The sequence below is a fragment of the Pholis gunnellus genome, assembly GCF_910591455.1.
Source record: "Pholis gunnellus genome assembly, chromosome: 12".
Lineage (NCBI taxonomy): Eukaryota > Metazoa > Chordata > Actinopteri > Perciformes > Pholidae > Pholis > Pholis gunnellus.
This window is the reverse complement of record NC_136539.1, coordinates 16990581-17011802: the sequence shown is the minus strand read 5'-3', so window position 1 is coordinate 17011802 and position 21222 is coordinate 16990581. Positions and strand designations below refer to the sequence as shown.

Sequence of the window (21222 nt, the reverse complement as noted above, 5' to 3'; positions counted from 1 at the left end):
TCTATGTGCAGCTCTATATTTAGCCAGAGGCATACTAGCCGGTTGCCTGCCGGAGGACTGGAGGGGTGCCAAGGAGGAGGCGGAGGTATATATTATACAGTTATTAAAAAACAGTATGCATATAATGTAATACGTGGTATAGATGTGTATATATATATATATATATGCACATATATATATATATATATAAACATACAAACAGACATACAGAGAGAGCAAGAGCGAGCGCGCACTAGAGAGAGACAGAGAGAGAGAGCCTCCTGGAAGAAAATAATAATTAACAATAGGATATTTAAGTCAGCACCACACAAAAAACAAAGATAATATGCCAGGGTGCAGAGTACATAAAACATATATTTGTATCAAGGTTGCTCACCCCCCACCTGTAACAAAAGACACGAGGACACGAATACTTAATGGAGATAAATTGTGTAAGGATCGGTTGCATTACAAAGACGCACCTCTTTGTCTGCTCTCCTCGGCTCGTTCTCTCTCTGCCTCTGTTGCCTTTCTTCCTTTAGAATGTGCAACACCCAATATGAAACGGTGTTAAGCTGCATTAACTCCAATTAGCACGAAGAGCTCAAAAATATCTAATGTAACAACATTAAATCAGTTTTAAGAAATGACAGTATTACAGCCTATTCATTAAAATCCTTGGTGCTTTCACACCTGCAGTTCTGTTCATTTTGGTCTGGACCAAGGGAAAAGAAATGATACATTGTTGCATTTCAATTCTGGTCCGGTTGCTGTACACACTGACATATTACAAGAGAACCAAGAGGAGTTAACATGAACTCATGACAGTTAACTCATTGATTGGACAGTTTGGGGCGATTGTCATCCTGCATCATCTGGGCCCACGTAGGGGAAATCAAATTCCACTTATATGCCTCTGATGTGTATATTCATGTTCTTTGGTGTCACAAAGAGCTCACAAAGAAATAACTGATCATAACCATTATTCTATTATTAGACTGCCAATCAGCCGCATGTTATGAATAACAGTGAGAGAAAAGAGGCACTTTGTACTCTAATGATTTGGAGCTTATTAATGTTGGACCTCGCCATACACGTTTGAATGGTCTTAATGAACTGACAAAGTACAGCGAGTCGGACACAAGCACAGCAGTTATACAAGTTGACCTATTAGGCAGGGACAATATCAGTGCTCATGTGTGTCCTTGCTTTCTGAACAGAGTTCACAAGATGGATTTATTAGTAGTTTAGCTTTTGAAATGATGCTAAAACAATGAATTGCTCATATACAATGTGGTTTCTGTAACAGTAAGGGGGAGTCAGATGTGGAACATGAGAGAGAGAGACAGAGAGAATATAAAGAAAGTAGCACTTTGAATGATCTTGAGGAAAAAAAGCTGAAAGTGACACAGCAATGGTACAGTTAGAAAGCTACAATATACTGTACACGACTAGCGAATGTAAGTAAAAAGGGGCTCTTGAGGGACTCAGGAAGGTTGCCTGCAATTTAAAAGGAGTTCCTGGCCCTTCAAAAGCCACTGACCCATCGGTGTAAGTTTCTGATGGCCCAGGAATTATAGTGGCAGAAATGGCAGTGCTGAACATCACTCAATGCTCATTGATTCGATGCGGTTACATACTAAAGCAAAAAGAAATCACTCACTAGACTGAGCTAAGCTCTCTGGAGTGTTCAGTCCACCTGTCCACCTCTGCATGTCTCCTTGTAATTCATTCGTTACATCCATTCAGACAAAGAGTCACTCCACAGTGAACGCAAAGAACAACACAACGATGAATTGTGTGGTTGCATCATCATGGTTTTGTGTGTTTCCAACAACGCTGTTGTTCCTGGAACTATTAGATCAAAGTATGTACCCACATTCACGCACACTTTATATTTTACTTTTCCCCCGCAGTGGTTTGTGGTTTAAACAATAATATATTTACTTATTTCTTCATAAACAGTTTTATTCCCCTTACATCAGATCTTCTAATTACAAAGCTGCATTGTGAATAATATATTTGGGCAGATCAAATCAATTAAAGAACTAATGTGCTAGTCACAGCTGCAGATTAGTGCTGAACCATTACCAGGACTGTGTATTGGGTCATCCGTCCTTGTGCGCTTGCACAAGAGCAATCAAGACCACTCATGAAACACATCTCCATTGTGCCACTAGTTGTCACTTCTGTACCACAAAGCCAGCTGGTGTCTGTTGTGATCACAACATGACATTTAATGTTTTAGTCTCGTAACCAAACTGGTAATTGTAGCTTAAAGAGTATTCATGAAATCGGAAATTCTACAGAAGGTCATAACAAGTAAATGTGTGCTAAAAGGAAGCGGTCACCAGTCTAAGTCTACACACGGAGGAGCATGCCAGTTGAAACGTGGCTTGTATGGGTTATTGTTAGCTGATAAGAGTTGATTCACTTCAGCCTCACTGCAGCACACTGACATCCAAACTTCATCCAGGAAATGAACAGGGGATTAGAGTACTATTGTGACCAAAAGCACTGAGTTTGAATGAGAGAAACAGATTATTTGGCTTTAGCTGGGTGGAGAGCATGTCCTTGTTTTCCTACTTCAGTGGAGCCGAAGTATTTAGACTAGTTTTATTTAGACTCGTCTTTTCTCTGGGACAAATAAAGTTTTTTTTGCAATTCAGAACTGGAGTGTTTGTTCGTTTGGGATTATCTTAAACGGCAGCACTATGGGGATCTTTGGCCCACACTTCAGCTCAGCTCTGTTGCAATTTAAGCAGGATGGAATCACCTCAATATTTTATTTCTATTTAAAATGCTTTTAACAGTTACATTTTAGCCCTTAACTATTGGGAAGTGTGATCGATGCTGCATTCTGTCATTCAGCTAGACTGCTTGTGTTTCCTGTGCCATCGAGAGGGTGTTGTTCCTCTGCTGTCTACCGTCTGCCTGATCCCATTAGAATGCAGTATCACTGTCAAGTGAGTGCATGAGCTACGTCACAATCAGAATCAGCTTTGTACGCGCATACACCCAAGGAATTTGACTCCGATTTTTCTGCTGCTCTCAACGTACGTACACAGAAATAGACAAATAAACAAAATACAGGGACAACCAAATAGAACACAGGTAAGCGTACACATTTAACTACCGTGTACACATAGAAATCTCATATAACACATAGTCAACCAAAGATGAGGAGCACAAAGGTCAATCCTGTTCTTTTAAAAAGACTCATCAACGAGGGTATTTTACTGAAATCCCAGATCATTCAAACCCATTATTATTTTCCAGACAAGTCAAGCAGCCGTAGCACTTAAGGGACCGATTGGTTGTAAACTGGGAATTGAAGCATTAGCTTAGCCAGCCACCTCAGTCTTTCTCCTTCAACGCCCAAGGCGTTCCAGTGGTACCTTGTGGGGAGGCTTTTAATAAAGACGCTTGTTTAAATCCTGGAACAATGAGCAAGGGCTGCATTTCAGGTCTGACATTGCAGTAAAATGCCATCACATTGCCCAAAGGGCTAAACTTAACCCAACTGTGAAATCTGATTCTTGGAGAGCGAGGGGTGAAGGATAGAAAGGAGGGAAGAGGGGAGGCAAGTTATTGTGGTCTGTAGGGCCTATAGGGATGCCGATAGGTGACCATGTTGTAGTCACTTATTGTTGCAAATGGAAAAGAGCAGAAATGACTGTTTTATAACATAACTATATGACATGAAGCAAACACATCCAAGAGAGATTTAAGGTTTGCTTTACATTTACATTTGGATATGCACCACATCAAACCATCACCTCTTTAAAAAAAAAAGAAATAGCCTGCAAATATGTTTCAAGCTGCACGCAAACTCACTCTGCAATATGTTTTTCCCTCCAAGCCCTCAAGAGTTTATTCATCATTATAACGCTTTTTCACTAAACAACCTAAATATAGAATTGGGAAGAGTAATACAACGGACAGACATGAATGAAGTAACCAGTTTGGTTCAGTCCGGCTCTAATCACAGCTGCAGTTTAACCCCTGGCCCGTTGATTGCGATGCAGCTGCGAGTGCAGCTGGGAAACGACGCCGGTCCGTGTCACTAGATGAATCGTAATCAACTGTACAAGGACATCTGGTTCTGGATGGTGGGAGAAGAGCAGTGAATAGTCTTGAAATCATTTTTGGAAAGAGCACTAACCAAGGCTGTAGTGTTGCCGTGATGTTCGATAAATGTGGAGGGGAACAAAATTGCACTCTGTCCGCAAATTTGTGTCAATACTTCCATCTATTGTGCTCCTAGTTCGTTCTGGAAAAAGCAAATTGAGGGTACATTGTCTTTATTTAAATCGAACAAATGTCAGGCCAATACAGATGAAAGGTTGGGTTTGTGTCCACCTGGCACCTCTCAATAAGAAAAAGTGCCAGTTATGTATCTTAAACTGCAGTGAATTTAGAACTTGCAGGTGTTAAAATCAGGGTTAATCAAGTAACACGATAACATATTTTGTTGCTGATATTCTTACAGCACTTTTTCTGTTAGCACATTGGCCAGCTTGTATCTACAGTAGATTACAGACACGTATACCAGTTGACCTGACATCAGGCCTGTACATGGCTTGAAAAGAAGTTGCATTGGACCTTCAATGAAGGTATTTTTCCTTTTTGTACTATTGCATTCCCAGTGAGTAATACTACCAGCGATAACCCAAAGCTCATATCAGAGAGTTGAGGATCAAACTGCTACCAAGCCAGCCGAGGTAATCTGTCACACCAAGGTAGCCCCTGGGACAGCGGGTGGTAGTCCACTGATATACACAACAACATGCCTAGACACTTGCACGATCACATACACACACACACACACACACACACACACACACACACACACCATTTCTCTCTCTCTATATATATATATATCACACTGACACAGTACAAATCCACTGAAAGAGTTCCGATTCTAGGATCTTCATCTTCAACACCAGACTATGTTTCACTTTCTGACAGTTTACTAATGCACTGCTCATGCTCATCGAGCAATACTTCTGTAATTTCAACCATTTGGGAGAATTCTAAACTAAAGAAGCAACTATTTAAAAATTCACTGTTTAGTATTTTGTGTTCACACAGCAAGCCCCTAAATATTCTAGCATACACTATAACCGGAGATAATGCTGGGTGCATCTTAGCCTTGCAAATAGGATCTCTTTGGAGTCTCTGCAGTATGCAAAAGACCAAGACAGTGAAGGACAAGTAGCAGAAGTAATGTCATGGAATAAAATATGTTTGATAGAAAAGGTGTTAATGCATCACATTTTGAAGACATTTTAAATGCAAATATATTGACATGCATGCATCTGTGCACAAACTAGGATTGGGCAATTGGATGAATATATCGGCTAGCCTATCAGCGATTGGCCCGAAAGGGGAAAACAGCCCGTAGAGCCTGCATATTTCCACATCTGACTCAGTAAACTAAGGGTTTATGTCGACCAAACCAGAGTTGGTGACTGTTACAACAGTACAAAGACTAACAGAGATGGTTTTGGTGAGTAAACTATTTTCAATGACTTAACAAGGCAATCAGGCCGGTCTTAGTTCAGCGAAAGAGATCAACTTAAATTCAGAGGTTGTATTTTTCTTATTGTTGAGGAATATACTGTAGGTTGAAGAATATTTCCTTTCTTGAGATTTTGTGAGTTCATTTTGTTTATTTACTAGACTAAAAAAAGGAAAGAGAGCTCGAGGAACGTAACAAACTTGCCACTCGGATACATCTTCCAGCTGACACTACGGGGGAGAAATTTCCCCTCAGTGCTTTGTACCAGAAATGTCTTTTTTGCCAGAAATCTCTTTAGGTTGAGGCAACAATTTGACTTGGTTAGGTTAAGTAAAGGTCATGGTTTGGGCTAAGACAAAACCTGTTCAGCAGAAATCCCTGAAGGCAAACTTCTCCCACGTGTGGATACATCAGTAATTTCCGGTTGTTCTGCTGACGGTGGCCGTTTGGAAAATTTTAACACATTGCCCTACCCTAGCACACATACACTAATACAGCCTTAGACATAATCAGCGAAGCTCTTTGCCATCACACTAACGACCCTAAACACTCTAATCCCCCCACATTAGATCTGATCTTATTCTCCATAGAGTTAGCAGGAAGCAATAACCGGGGGGGAGCAGAGGAAAATGAAGGAGGGGTAATGATGAGGAGCAGAAAGGAATGAAGAGAGGAGCTGAAAGATAAACTCGCTTTTATAAATCATTTGTGTATGAGAGCACAGCAAAAAGGGACTCATAGAAAGATGGACAGTCACTGACACATACTGTATCAGACACTATATCAGACACTATCTGACTATGTGACTTTATTTTAAGAGTCACATTTTTCAAAAGCTTTCTGTTGTGTATTTTTTTGTTTAATCCAGCACATGTATTTATTAATAGAGTCAGCAATACTTATAATTAAATTTAAAATCTGACAATAAATATTATCGAGATATTATTCAATTTAACTTTATTTATTTCATTTGACAGTCAGTTGTTGACTACATAAAGATGTTGATACAACTGCTAGGCTACTTCCATATATAAGGCACTAAATCATAGAGCAAATTAAACATTATAGCATTTGGACATTTTCTATAACTGGACCACGCTGAATTTTAATTGAATACCCCTGGAATATACAGAAAGTGTGCCAGTGAGGGATGCATTATAGTAAAACATAAGAATAGTACTGCATTCATATTTAATAGACTAGACAGAAGAAATCAGCTTCCTAGGTGACTAAAAATACTGTAACCCTAAGTTTGAAGTTGTAAAATAAAGAATACCTTTCATGTCAGTTTTCATGTGGTGAACACTCAAGGTAAATAACTAAACTATAACTAACTAAATAAATAACTTGAGTTTAGGCAAAAGATCCTGACCACATGAACACTTGTGTACACTTCTGTGTCGGACATGATTAATTCAAGGCCATGGCAGAGTACAACTATCAGCGTGAAGGTTTGGTTTGCTCATATGAAACATGTTTCAAGTGGGAAAAAAGCTGATCAGGGGCTACCCATGCTGACAAAAAACATGCTTAAGTCAGAGGTTGGTTTTCTGAGATAGCTACACCAATTAGCTGCAGCATGTGACTGACAAGGTCCACACTCCAAACCTAGAGCCAGTTTCACTAACAAATGTGCGTTTCTCTGTATTGCAAGAGTTGCTGGAGTCTTAACACATGCTACATTGATGCATGTAAAGCAAAATTAATGACAGAATGGTTGAAAAACTCACCAGCACATGAGCCGTCGTTCTCCTCATATGCAACGCTGCAGACGCATCTTCCCAAGGGCACCAACCAGTCTCCATCAGCTCCACAGAACAGTTTGGGTGTGTCTCTTTCTTCAGCATGGTCAACACAAGCCCCCCTCACCTCGACCAACGAAGAAGAGTCCACACGAGGCACTGTGTCCGGAAATGAGGCCAGGTTCCTCAGCGTGAACGGACATTTCTTATAGTAAACCCTCACTGAAACCAAGGCAATGCAGGCACCGATGTCTTGAAATGCCAGATAGAAGCCCTTTCTGGTCATGGGTCCCACCTCGCGCACCTCTGTGTTGAGCTTAAGGATGCGATCTCCGAGGTCCATCTGAGTGAAGCTTTCATCGGCAGCGATGGTGTCTATCTTGGTGTACTGTGGGGGCTTGAATTTGACAGCGTGAGCCTCATCAGTCTCATGGTAGAAGAGATTGAAAGTCTCCTTGCAGGTACCAGACACCCAAGGGATGGAGTTGCAGTCACGCAGGGTGAAGCGAAGCTCCACGTAGATCTTTTGGGCAGCCTGCCGGGAGATCCAGTTGGAGCGAAGCCAGTTGTTCTGGTTGGGCTCCATCACGTTGCAAACCTGGAAAGTATGGATGGGCCGGTTGTGCTCGTCCATCTCCGTGATGGCGTCCCACTAAACAGGAAATAAGAAGTGAATGGGGGGTAGAAGATGAAAGAAGAGGGAAAAGCAAAGAATCGTAATTAATTAATCAATCAATAGTAATTAAATGATAAGACCGAAAGTATCAAGTCCCTGTGGTGGCCCCAACAGGCAAGTCTGTCAATATAAATGTGCTGGCCAGAATGAAGAACACTCTGTTGTTTTTACTAGTAAGGTTTTAAATTTAAATTTTGTCCTGATTGTGGCACTTAAAAAAATGCCATGGGGTCATTGAAATCCTGAAGGTTCATCCCTTTTAGAGGACGAATGTGATCAGCAAATTGAATTGCAATCTGCCTATTTCTACCTACTATGGGACACCTTGTGTAAAGGTGATATGTGGGCTGGAAATTTAATTGAGAATTAAATTGAGACTGTCCTCCCAAGAAGAATTACGTTGTTGATCAGGGTGGCTGGATAGGTCAACAAAACATTGGACCTTATCACAGGAGACTGCTGTTCATTTTGAATTTATAACTGTAACCATGATGACAAAGCTCCTTTAATGTTGGCTTTTAATTTTAACCAACCAAACCACAAAAGTTCTCTGACAGTATCTACATAGTTCTTAAACCAAACCAGGCCTTTTCTCTAAAACTGTTTTTTGTGTCTAACCAAGCCTACCCAACTAACATTCTAGTTTCTGCAGTTCTATTTTTTAATCCATCCTGCCGAAACAACAGATCGGTACCGAGTCCTATTTGTGTTGCTAAATTGAGCAGCATGAGCCTCTGAGGCTGAGTTGTGTCAGCATAGTAAACACAAGTGGGGACAGCATGCAAACCGGCTAACAAGTGATTTCTGTCAACTAAATTCTTAATTAATATCATTCCATTCATATGCATGTATTGGATATATGTAACGTCAATCAACAACTTTGCTGAATGAGCTCACATCCATATTACCAGCTGGTCATGGGTCCAAACTGCCAAACAGGAAATGAATGGACTTTTTAGCAGATGTAACTCGGACCGTACCATTTTAAGTAGGGTTCCTTGTTTTCGAGAATAGTTTTTTTAAGTACCCAAAGCAACTTATATTGTTAATATCTCTATGTTAGGACAATTAGAATAGATTAGATGAGACATTGGTATTCAATGAATATTCACACCATTTATTTTTTCAAATACGTTTAAAACACAGTGGAATGTTGGTCAAGTAAAACTCAAAAAAGCATGAACATTTTAATCATATCAAGTCAGACATTTAGTAGGCGAGACATTTGAAATAATCAACAGAGAGAATATTACACTCAACAAAAAAAAGTCTGACTCCAGCTGCCCAGTCATCAGCTCTGCAACTCCCAGGTCACATGATCAGGGCGTATGGCAGCTTTGCAGGGTCATGAGGTTACCTGTCCCCCATGTTGATGGGAGAGAAGTTAATAGGGGTTTTTAGCCCCCTGGTCCCGGCTACATGGGCGACCCCAAAACCACCCAACACCGACCTCCAAGAATGAAATTACTTTCCTGGGAAAAGGGGCTCTCAAATCACTCCGCTTACAATGCAGCATTGGACCCTCACCAAGCTGCAGCGCTTGCCTTTGTGTGTGTGTGTCTGGCTTTATATTTAAACTGATTTCCAAACCATTTTGCTTCATCTTTATATGGTGTGGGTATGATTTTAAACTATTACTACTCCTACTATTACTTCAGCCACAGTAGCACACCGTCTTCTGGTATGAGTCAAACACTACAGTCAACACGCTTTCAAACAGACGAGAAATAGATGCAAGTGGGAGGTTAGGTGAGGAAGTCCAACAATGAAGCTATTAATTACCGATCAACATAACGATCATTTTGTGTTTAAAAAGTGAACTGACTTTAACACACATACACAAACACACACTTTATGTCCCCATTCTCCGGTCTAAGAGAGGAGACCCATTCTAATTCACGGCTGGAAAACAACTCCTTTATAGGCAAACACAGTCCAGAGAGTTGCAATAGAGCTGCTGGTTAATTTACCAATACTATTTGCCTGATAAGCTCGTGCATTTAATAAGCTGTTTTGCACTTAGCTAAATATTACCTCTTGATGAGAGTAGTAATCAAAGCCAAATGTTTGCTTTCACATACTCATTATCCTTTTTAATAACATGTTCTAATTCAATCATCCAAGGACGACGGGCTTTAATCTGCTCTTCCCTCAAGGTGTAATTGTAGAATTACAGTCAATCAAATAGATTTTGATTAGATGTGATATTGCCCATCACCTGTGAGGCTATTCACAATGGATTTTTTTGGGCATACAAAAGAACCGCAGTAAATCCAGGTAAAAAATGCTTAATGTGTAATTAAAAGCCAAAAGATGAGGGAAATTCACCTCTGTTAACTTTGCAGCAAAGAAGGAACATTATCACAGATTGTCGATCTATTGTGTCCAGCTTTCCACATTAAAAGCATAAACAGTGGGTGATAAGTATTTAGATTTGAGCAAAATCTGTTTATTCATAATCAGATTATATTTATTCAACCAATAAGTATATATCTACCTACATATTTGCCTTGCTTTACTGTAAATACTGTATGTCAGTTTATTTTATTTAAGGAATAGTTCCGCATTTTGGGAGGTATATAAATGTATTCACTTTCCTACCGAGAGTTAGATGTGAGAATTAAAACCACTGCCGTGTCTTTACTGTATATATGAAGCTAACGCCGGCTAGGCTTGGACAGTATTTTGGTATTGGGGCAGAATGATTTTCAATACCGCTGAACTTTCTATTAGTTTGTATTGATGTGATATATGGTAGAGCACAGTCCGGCCACCAGAGGTCGGCCTCTATGTTGTAACAGGCGGCTGAGCTCAGAAAGATGGCAACATCGTGTTTTGGGTTTCGCCTTTTTTAAATTACAAACCTCAAACCTCTAAATCCAAATGAACACATTGACCTACCAATGTATCTATAACCTTAATGCTTATCTCACTACCATCTACATACATACTTAACCAAATACTTAAACGATTTATTACACAGATGCTCAGCTTGGTCTGGCCATGGAACTTGCACAAGCGTTCAAACATAGTGATTCAATCCACGTTTCAGGCCTTTTCAATCTGATTTGACCACTTAGTCAGCTGTTGACCTGCAGAGGTGTTTGTAGGAAGAAAGATGCACCCTTGTGCGCCAACGCTTTCTTTTAACGATAGTAAGCGCTACAGTTTAGAAGCGTTACTGAAGGAATTGAGATTATACAGGACAACACCTTGTCTTGGTTTAAAAAAGAAAATATTTGACACTTCTACACTGGAGACATAGCTTGGGAATCAATAATTCATTTAAATGTATGAAAGCAAAAACAAGCTAGTCTTTGTTGAACACACAAACACACTGAGATCGGCGATAAAGGTCTTTCTACAAGACATATTGTGTATCAATGGCTTCAAGCTCGAAGAGATAAAGAAGGGATGACACTTCATGTTTAATAAGCCAGATGATCAATAATGTTTGAATTTCTGTACATTTTCCAGAATTTGTCGACACCAAATACAATACATGTTTTCAGTTTTAAATTCTGTTTATGGTGCTTGACTGACATAAAAGTGAAGAGTGGTGTCAAGTGTCTTCATTAAAGTTTATGTTCCTATAATGGTTGCTAAAGGGCAACCAAGCAATCCAAGGAACCCCAGTCTATTGCCTATTAGTAGTGACTGTTACAGAACTGAGAAAGAAATGGCTGTTACAGAACTGTGTTTGTGTGCGATCACGTAGCAAAGGCAGACATAGCCTTCAGCCTTCAGCCTTTCTTCTCAGGACATTTTATATGTATGTATCAAGGCTGGTTTCTGTACTAAAGGGATTGGAGTTCTAATATCTTGATGAAGACTGAAAACATTCCTCATATTGGACAACGTTTCTTTAGTAAGAAAGTAGTGTGTGAAAGTTGTGTTAAATTGAGAAAGAGAAGATGGAAAGCAGGAGATAAAGAAAGAGATGAAATATAAAACGTGTAAAGCATGCATGGAGGTATGTGTGTTTCATCAGGAGATACAAGAGAATTACTAAAGTTAGGAGGCAATTAAATGAGCTCAAACGACAGTGTAGATAGACTGTGGCCAGAGACAGAGAGATAGAGACAGAGATATTAGTGTGGTTTGTCCCTAAGGGGGAAAACAATCCTCGGTGATAGGAGCATATTGCTACTCGAATCCCCAACTAAATACCACTCACAGATGATCTAAAGGCCTCCAAGACTTCCACATCTTGTCAGCTGGCTGATAATGTCAAGCAGCTTTGTGGTGTCAGCACTTTTAAATAAGTCACTCTGCTGCTTTATGTTTACAAGAGCTAGAAATTGAGTTTTTTTCCAAGTTGTCTGACAAGCGATGAAATTGATTTCCTCTTAATTGACTTCAAAACATAAGGGTCGTCTCAGCGACAGCATCACGCCTTTGGGGCCAAAGCCTGAAGTCCCTTTGAAATCACCAACCTGACAGGACCTTCGCCACTTTATTGTGTGTGTAGCCCTGATGTGTCATCTGAATAAGAACTTCTTTTTCAAAGTAGAAAACTTTAAGTGAAGCCACCTCAATGACTTGCCATCCAGCCTGAACATGCATAATTGAAAACGGTCAGAAAACGTGGCTGATTGATTGCAGCCTGAGACCAACGCCCTTATAGCCCATCACTCTCGCACATGAAAGAGAGCCAGTCATTTTACTGGCCACTCGCCCGGAGATGAGCTCCCTTTTATTTAAACTGTGAAACCTGGAGCCCTATGGAGAACAGCACTTTTAAATACAGTGTCATAACCCGCTCCACTCGTCCTCGATTGAAATTAAACATTTAGCGGCTCCTAGCGTTCCACTTGGTTGGGTCTTAAAAAAAAGAGAAAGAAAAAAGGAAAAGAATTAAACACAATTTAAAAGTCAAATGTCGCTCTGTGCATATTAGAGTGTGTTATGACCTACTATTAAAAAATGACTTAATAATCAGGCCTATTACTGAATGGAACCAGTGGGCTAGGTTAAGGAGCTTTTAAAGGTGTACTATCAGACTGGCAGGAGACGTGCGTGCTCATTGTATAAAAATGTTAAAATCTTTACAGATTTGGCTAACACACATACATATACACACACTAAGTGTAATACCCACTGTAGGAAGCAAGACAGTTAGTTCTTTTTCTTATTTAGGAGATTCTACTTTTTTCAGTTTAGTGGTGCAAGTGGCCACTGGAAATGCAACTGAGAGCTGTTTTATTGATACGATGAAACTATGTGTCTATGCATGCGAAGTATGAACTAAAATCCCCCAATTCACTGACACACATACAACCGTGTGCACTTGTGTTGTGATATACATTTGATTTAATTACAATAAACATTTGGACATTGGGATACTGAATTGTCCCGAAAAATATTTGAGCTATCTGTGTGCCTGAATAATGAACAATGAAAATAAATACAGTACACCTTTTCATCCGGTGGCTGGAATTTACTCGGCCCCACAGCAGTTTTAGGGAGGAATTACAAATGTCCTATGGGAAACAAGGACACTGCATATTGTATATTGTTGGTGTGAAAGACGAATACAGTCAAATCACAGGTGTTCATTTGGGCCACAGGAGACTTGATCTGTATAAATATTTATAATTTCATTTTCTTTTGTCATCACCGGGGATTGCAGGACACTACACAGTGTCCTGCAGCCTCACCTGCTTCTCTTAGAACAAAACATGCTCCTGCTGTGGTCACCCACACAGTCAGTGGAGTTGGGAGCAGGTGTGTTTTTCCCTGGCTTCCTCTCTCAATTAAAGCAAAAATAAAGACCAGGGAGAGAAGAAAAAAACTAAAAACTAGCAAACATGAACATCCTTAGCTACTTTCTCTCTTCAGATCATTCCCACTATCCATCTTTTTTGTTTATCTTTTTGTGCTTTCTTTCCCTCCTCCAGACAACATTTCTACACAAAACACTGAAAAGCAATTATTTTTCGCCATCTTTGACACAACTTGACACACAGAAAATAAAACGCCTGCTGTGTTTTACTTCATCAATGTGAGGACAAACTAATTAACTCTAAAACAACGTGAATCACTCCCTCTGCTGGACTCACCCCTGTGGGGTCATTTATCTCTCTTGTCCTTTTTGCCATTAGCTTCACAGTCGGCTGATTAAATTATAACTATATATCACATTACAGTTTGTCTGGGAAAAGATGCCACTTAGCACTACCAACATGCCACACTGCCGTGTGAAACTCTGAATACACACTCAATCCCATCAATGGTACGTTAACACACGTCTAAAGGCAACTTAGACATGGTGCACTTAATACTCTGGCAGAAAGTGATCACTTAATCTGAAGGGTCTGAGTCTATTCAGGACATTTTAATGTGTTCTTATTTGAACAGGAAGTATTGCATATTGTTTTTAGGGTGACTTGTTATTTCTCCATAGTGCGCATTCTTTAATATCCAGCAATTAATAGCTTTTCTTCCAACGGTTTCAAAACAATTTTCCTCTCTTTTCTCTGTTGTAACATTCCCTGTGTATTATTTTCCTCTGCTTCTGTCTTTCTTTGTATCTCTCTAATCTATCGCTCCATTATTCCTCCATCTTTCTCTACTTTTCCCCTTTTTATTCCCATGTCTTTCTGATTGTCTCATATCTGATGCCCTCCCTGTCTCTCTCTTGCCCCATACACTTTGTCTCTTACACACAAGCATGCATCTTGCTGAACTGTGTGTGTGTGTGTGTGCGTGCGTGCGATGCCACTGACACTGGGATTGAGAGATTTTTATTTAATCCCAGAGCCTCCCTCAGTGATGGATGAAAAACCTCCGCCTCCACCTCACACACACACACACACACACACGATAGCAATAGAAATGAGGGAGATGGATGAGGAGTCTTTGCTCACAGGGGAACTTGATGTCAGCTCTTTGACTTTATGAGAAAAGAACAAACAATAAAAAGAAAGTAAAACAACTAGAATGGAGTGGGAAAAAGTAAGAAAAAAAAGGCAAATGCAAAGTTAAATGTGTTCTTCCAGCATTTTTATGACTTGTGAATATTAACAATCACTGGCTGGAAATTTGGAACCGTTAGAGAGAGTGAATAAAATCACAGAGCACCCACCCCTTCACCAACCATTTAATGTGATTTACTCTCAGAGACTATCGGGAACATTAAAATATAAAACCACTTTATTACCTCCAAACTAACTAACTCACTCACACTCACACACTCACTCACTCACCAAATAACATAAACTAGAATGAAAAGTATTTTACAATCCCAGTGTTTAATTGGAATTGTAAATGTTATACTTAAATACTCTCTGCAAGGCTGAACAATTACAAACAGGATATCTGATATATTTTAATATTAAAGTCTCACATTATAGACAGACAAAGCCAAAGTTGTTTTCAAGTACAAGCTTAATATAAATCATTCTCAATAGTCATAAGCATTACACCATTATTTGCCCAAAAATCTATGCCCTTGTGTGTGCATTTCATCACAAATGTGTGTGTGTGTGTGTTTCAGAAGTTGGTCTATAGAGGGCTCATTAGAGACACGTGGGGCTAAACTCATTGTGTCTAACAGTGCCGACAAGACAATCAATACTTTGATTGGGGAATTATGGAAATAGATTTCCACTGTGTTTCGGACTTCCAATTCAATAAGTAAAGGTGTGCCAATGAGGAATACTGACATCGTTGGACACTGGACAGAACCTGCATAACAATATTGAACATGTCAGAAAATCCCTAATATTGACACCATAACAAAAGGAATGAACCGCCTATTTTCCATATTACAGCCTGCGGGTGGAACTACTCATTGTGAGTACAGAGCCAGTAACATTAATGTTTAGTTTGAACCCTAACTTTGTAATCAGTTTTATCTCTTTGCTTTGTATTTCTCCTTATAGCAGTCAGTTTGTTAGGTTGCTGTAAAATGATTGAGAACTGTATATTGTCAATTTTGAAACACTTTCCTTTGGAGTTAGATCAACCCATTAGGTTGGCTTTATATTTATATTCTAACATCTGGAGGAGGCTACACATTTACTAATACAATTACTACAATTACTAATAATTGCAATCTATAATTATGAGGGTTTGCTGGAGGGATGCAGAAATAAAAATTCTGAAAGAAGCTGACTGAAAATATCAGACGTCTGATATTTCAGTAAATTATCATTATAATCTTTATCATTCACACCCAGACCTGTACGGCAGATGGAGCATAGTGTCGGTTCAGACAGTACACTGAGGTTGCACTTGCTATAGCTGACTGGCATCATCTGTTTCATGCATGCTTCACAATCACTGGTCCATTCACAGCTGTGTGGCGATCAGCTGATTAGTAATCTCCATATTCAAGGATTTCAAGGATAATTTATTTTCATTATGCAACACAGGGATGCACAATGAAATGCGGTTGTAGCCCATTTGCTACACAAGAGAAACTAGACTTTTTAACACACACGCTTCTATAGTTTTCTATTAGATGATTTGTTTGTACCAGAGTGTGCTGCTTATCATTTGACTTGTAAGTAGGATGCATTAATTTAGATATCTGGTTGTTTGTCACTGCTCTTTAGGGACTGATTCATCATTGTAAAACAAGTAAAATGTAACCCACATTACTCTTCACACACCTACACACACACACACACACACAGTATCCCACTGCCTGTCACCAGCACATCCCCAAATCAATAGGAGAAGTGAACAGTGGTGAGCAAATGAAATACAAAGGCCCTGTGCTTCACTCAGTCCTGCATCCATCACAGCGGATGGGTGGCCAGCAGGGTGGAGCCAGAGCACCCGCATCCATCTGTCATCCCCGTGGTGCTCTCACAAAGTGACACCCCGTTGGCGATGGCCTCAGTCATCCTCCTAAGAGAGCCGAGGGCACTGAAGATAGAGTTCGACCTGTGTTGACATTTTAAAGACTGCTCATGTTGGACTGATGTTTGCTTGGAGCTGATATCTACTATCTTTGTGTTTGGCATATATTTTTTTTTAGAGCAATGAAACACCCAAATGACACAGATTAAGTGGTTCCTCCAGAGTTGTATTCTGGTGGTGGTATGAACACCTCGGAAAATGAATGACAAACCAGTGAGAAAGACTAATAAAATCAAAGTGTTCCCTTGAGGCATTTGATTGCAGGTTGAACAGACTGTTGAGTAGATTCCGCCCACTACCCAGGAATTATTTCTTTGGTCAGACATTGACACCATAATAATTTACCCACACACCTCTATCATTATCAGAGGTGTGCACAGCCTGGCTGCTCATCGATTTAGACGTCAAATATAAGCCCATGTATTGACAATACGAGGGCTAACCTTGGCTTTCTATATGGTTTTCAAACTCCATTTGAACTCCACTTTTACCGTCTTGTTTGGACAAGCAACACTTCTCGAAGCTGCAGCACACGGAGCAAACTTTCACGATGCACTGATCTGACAGACGACAGACCCAAGCAAAAACCAACAACAAAGCAAACAGCTCCCTTCTGAAAGTATAAAGCAGGTTATTCCACGTTTTGCCCTCTGTGACATCTTTGCAGAGTATGCTTGTAAACACTGCTGTGAGATAAGAAGATATTACATTGAGGCATTGGGGGTGCAGAATAGAGAAGATATAACAGTTTCACATTTCTAAATGTATTAGAACTGAACCTGAACTTAACCTCAAGCCTCAAGACAATGAGGAAAAGAAGAAACACCATTGAGACTGAGCCTGCTACAGTATGTTCCACCAGCCCAGTGCCCTCTTATTTCAACATTTCTGATCCCTGCATAACAGAGCTCATCCATGCTAAATTAATTTGCTGTGTAAAGCCACATATGTGTTGGCATTAATGGATGCAAACTAGCCACATTTCTTCAAGTCAAAGAGGTTTTCCTTTAAGAAAAGACAGCCTTGCATCACAAACATCCACCCTTGTGAATTGTCTGAACAAAATACTGAGCCCCACCCCCTCTGGGGCTGCCATTCTCACCATTGACCTCCTAATTGCAATGTTAATTAAAAAAAAAGAGAAATCCACTGTGTCACATTCATGATCAGATCCATTCAGTAGGTGGTGCCTACTTTAGTGCCCAACTCAAGACGCTGATATTGGCTTTTCACAATACATTGTAAAAACTTTGGTGATGCACTGACGTTGACCTGTAGCACCAACAGCAGATTGATATTATAGTTTTGAATGAAATGTCTCAGCTATTGCATGTATTGCCATGATTTCTGGTGCACACATTCATGCCTCCTTCAGGATGACCTTTAATAACTTGCGTGATCCCCTAATTTAATTAATCTCGCGCCGTCATCGGGTTGAAATTATAATTTGTCTGATTTGTTTAAAGACCAAATACCTGCAAAAATGACATTCCCATCAGCTTCAGATACATTGTTTGTGTCTTGTTAAAGTGTCTTATCAGCATGAAATACATATTACAAGTAAATATATGGTTGTTCCTTGGTAGCAAAAGAAAGTGTATTTCGAGCAAAAGTGATAGGAATTAGTTTTTTTAAATGTAGCAAACAGAAATATAATGCTCGACTAAGAGTCAGGTCAGAGCGCGATTCTGCAATGAGTGAGAGAAACTCATGTAATGTCCCTGTTTCAATTGCGATGCCTTTTTGGAACTAACAATTGTCTTAGAGCCAATTCAACCCTCAGGCTAACAAAAGCACTGCATCCCTTGACGTTTGCACACGAAAACTGCCGGATCTTAAGTCACAATGAACAAACAGCATCTTCACTGTTGGCGACACTATAATTTATCACTAGCTTCAAAACCCAGATGCCAGTAAAACCCTATCTACCTGCAGGTTTAACACTGGATAAGGGCATGAACCTTCTCTCCGTTCAACCTCTTCTCCTCTTATCTCATTTGCCTAAACGGTGATATGTCACTCCCCTCCACACACGTTGACTCTGTCTCATCTGAGCTGACACAGACCAGAGACCTTTCTTTTTTTCTCCCCCCCCCCACCAGCTCAGGCAAACTGTGCGTGGGAAATACGAGGGGAAAAGAGCTTGTCGTTTTACATATCTATTTTTGCCAAAGAGGCAGGCGGGCAGGCAGTCTGGAATGTCAATGTTTGGCTCAGCAGCCTCTGACTGATGTGAGATCACAGTGACGGCTGCACACAGCGGTACACACACACACACACAGACTTTGCCAGTGGGTGAGGTAGCAGGGTGCAACCATAGACAGCTTAGATAAGACCAGGTCACCCAGGTAGAGGAAAGCATGCTGCACAGACACACACAAATAGAGTCTACCCAGAACATGGATTCAATTTCGAGTTTTTTTTAAGCTCTAAACAAAAATGTAGCTCTCAAACAGGGTTCTTTGGAGCTACTGCAAATGTTATTTTGTGCTTTATGCTGTGAGTCTTTAAATAATGAGAAGAATCTCCGAGACTCTTAGTTCTGTCTACCCTTTAACCTATTCAGTATTGAACGCTAATCTTTTTCTGATCTGCACTCATGATTCAAAAGCAGGGATCTAACTGGTATCAACTTTAGCCAAACACTGGAGTCAATGATAAAGACAACTCTGGCATTTTAAACTGTAGAAGGTCAGCACTATCTCATTCACTCTCTCTCTGCCCCAATTCACTTAAATTCAAATCTGTTTTTTTGGTCTGACAGGAGAAAGTAAGTGTTGTTACAGCAGCCATTTCATTTCCTACACAAAACTCCTGAATTAATACCTCAAAGTACAGCTCAGGGCAGCAGTATTATGAGGAGACAAGCTATGATTAAACAGAATAAGTGAAATAACAGCGTCATCTGGAGTAACATTATAAATATCACTTGTATTCTAACGTTTCATTTAGTTAATTAAACTGCCCTCCCTCTGCAGACATACAGGATGTAACACACACACAAACACAACTGCAACACATTGCCTCTTGCCTGTTTTCACAGTCGGCTGCTCTCTGTTAAGAAGAGGCTGTCAAAGAGACAGAGAGAGGGAGTTGAGAAAGAGAGGTAGTGAAAAGGAATAAAATGGGAGAAAGATATCAAGAGGATGGGGAACGGGAAGATGAAGAGTACCGGAGTCACAAGACAGTAAGACAGAGCGGACAAGGGGTAAAGAGAATGTGGTGCATGCAGAGCTGTTTGTAACAATGTGTGAGGATGAATGTGTGTGTGTGTGTGTTGCAGGACTGCTGTATGCTTGAGGGCCAAAGCTTCTCTCGTAACAATAGAAAAGATAAGGAAAAGAAATTGGAGGACAGTTTTCAAGGGATGCTTTAGGATAAAGATTGAAGGTTAAGGTGAAATTTAGGATTACTGTAGGCTTAGGTTGGTGGGATGTAGCTTAAGCACAGTTTTTGCTATGAACAGCCGGCGACACCTGACATTGAATTAAATGCAAAAGTAAAACACAAAATGGGGGAAAAAAACAAAATAAAGAATACTTACCTTTCAAAGCCGTCACATTTCCAAAGAAAGGTCCAAAATATAAAATGGATTCCTCTAACAAGTCTTCTGCTATTTTGATAATAGTAATGCCATCCTTTAATTGTCTTTCCTATTTGAAAGACATAGACAGATAGACTTTAAAACGAGTAATCCAATACATTTTCCTGACAAGTGACCTTTCCCTGCTGTGAAAATAATGACAATCATCTTCAGAAGAAACTAGAGAGTTTCGTTGCTTACCCTCATGAATGTCGTGAACAAAATAAGAGAATCTCATGTCAGTATAATACAATACAAACAGCACCACAGGCTGCAGCTTCCAAAATGATCATTCAGTCGAATGGACACCTCTAAAAAAGCAGTCTCAATAAAAAACGAAACATTCATTACACAATACATTTTGGGAAGAGATTTTACAAAGCAGTTATATTGACATCTCAATGAATGCGCATGTAAAGGTTAGCCCAAATATCCATTAGGGTTCTTTGCTACTTCCAGGATTCACAACATTGTTTCATGTTTGCCTTCTGGGTTTAAAGTTAGTGTGTTGCTGCCTGCCTGCCTGTCTGTCTGCCTGTCTGTCTGGTGACAGCAGGAGACATCTTCCCTTAGCAAAGCCATCTGACTCCAGTCTGCAACGCTTAAACAAGCTTGACTGGAAATGAGTGCAGACAAAACGGGATTGTCTGGCCGGCTCGATCAATTAGGACAGAGGGAGCAGCACAGAGAAAGGCAGAGAAAGCATGCGGTGCGGCACGGCTTTCAGCATCCTCAGAATTTGTATAAAATGTTAAGTGCATTTTAGAGAGCATGCCAGACAAAACATTAATCTCAGATGAAACCTAATCCCTCTAACGGGAACCATCATCCGACCCGAAACGCTCCC

At 40.1% G+C, this 21222-nt stretch overlaps 1 protein-coding gene across 1 annotated transcript in view; it reads right to left on the bottom strand.

The window, feature by feature from the left end:
* The window catches only part of LOC306704201 (ephrin type-A receptor 6-like), a gene marked incomplete at both ends in the record, with an annotated part of 137708 nt that overhangs the window by 95376 nt on the left and 21110 nt on the right, over window positions 1-21222 (bottom strand). The window contains one exon of the mRNA XM_079170453.1: window positions 7234-7897. Within this exon, the coding sequence (XP_079026579.1) occupies window positions 7234-7897 (664 nt within the window). The remainder of the gene's footprint in view (window positions 1-7233; window positions 7898-21222) is intronic.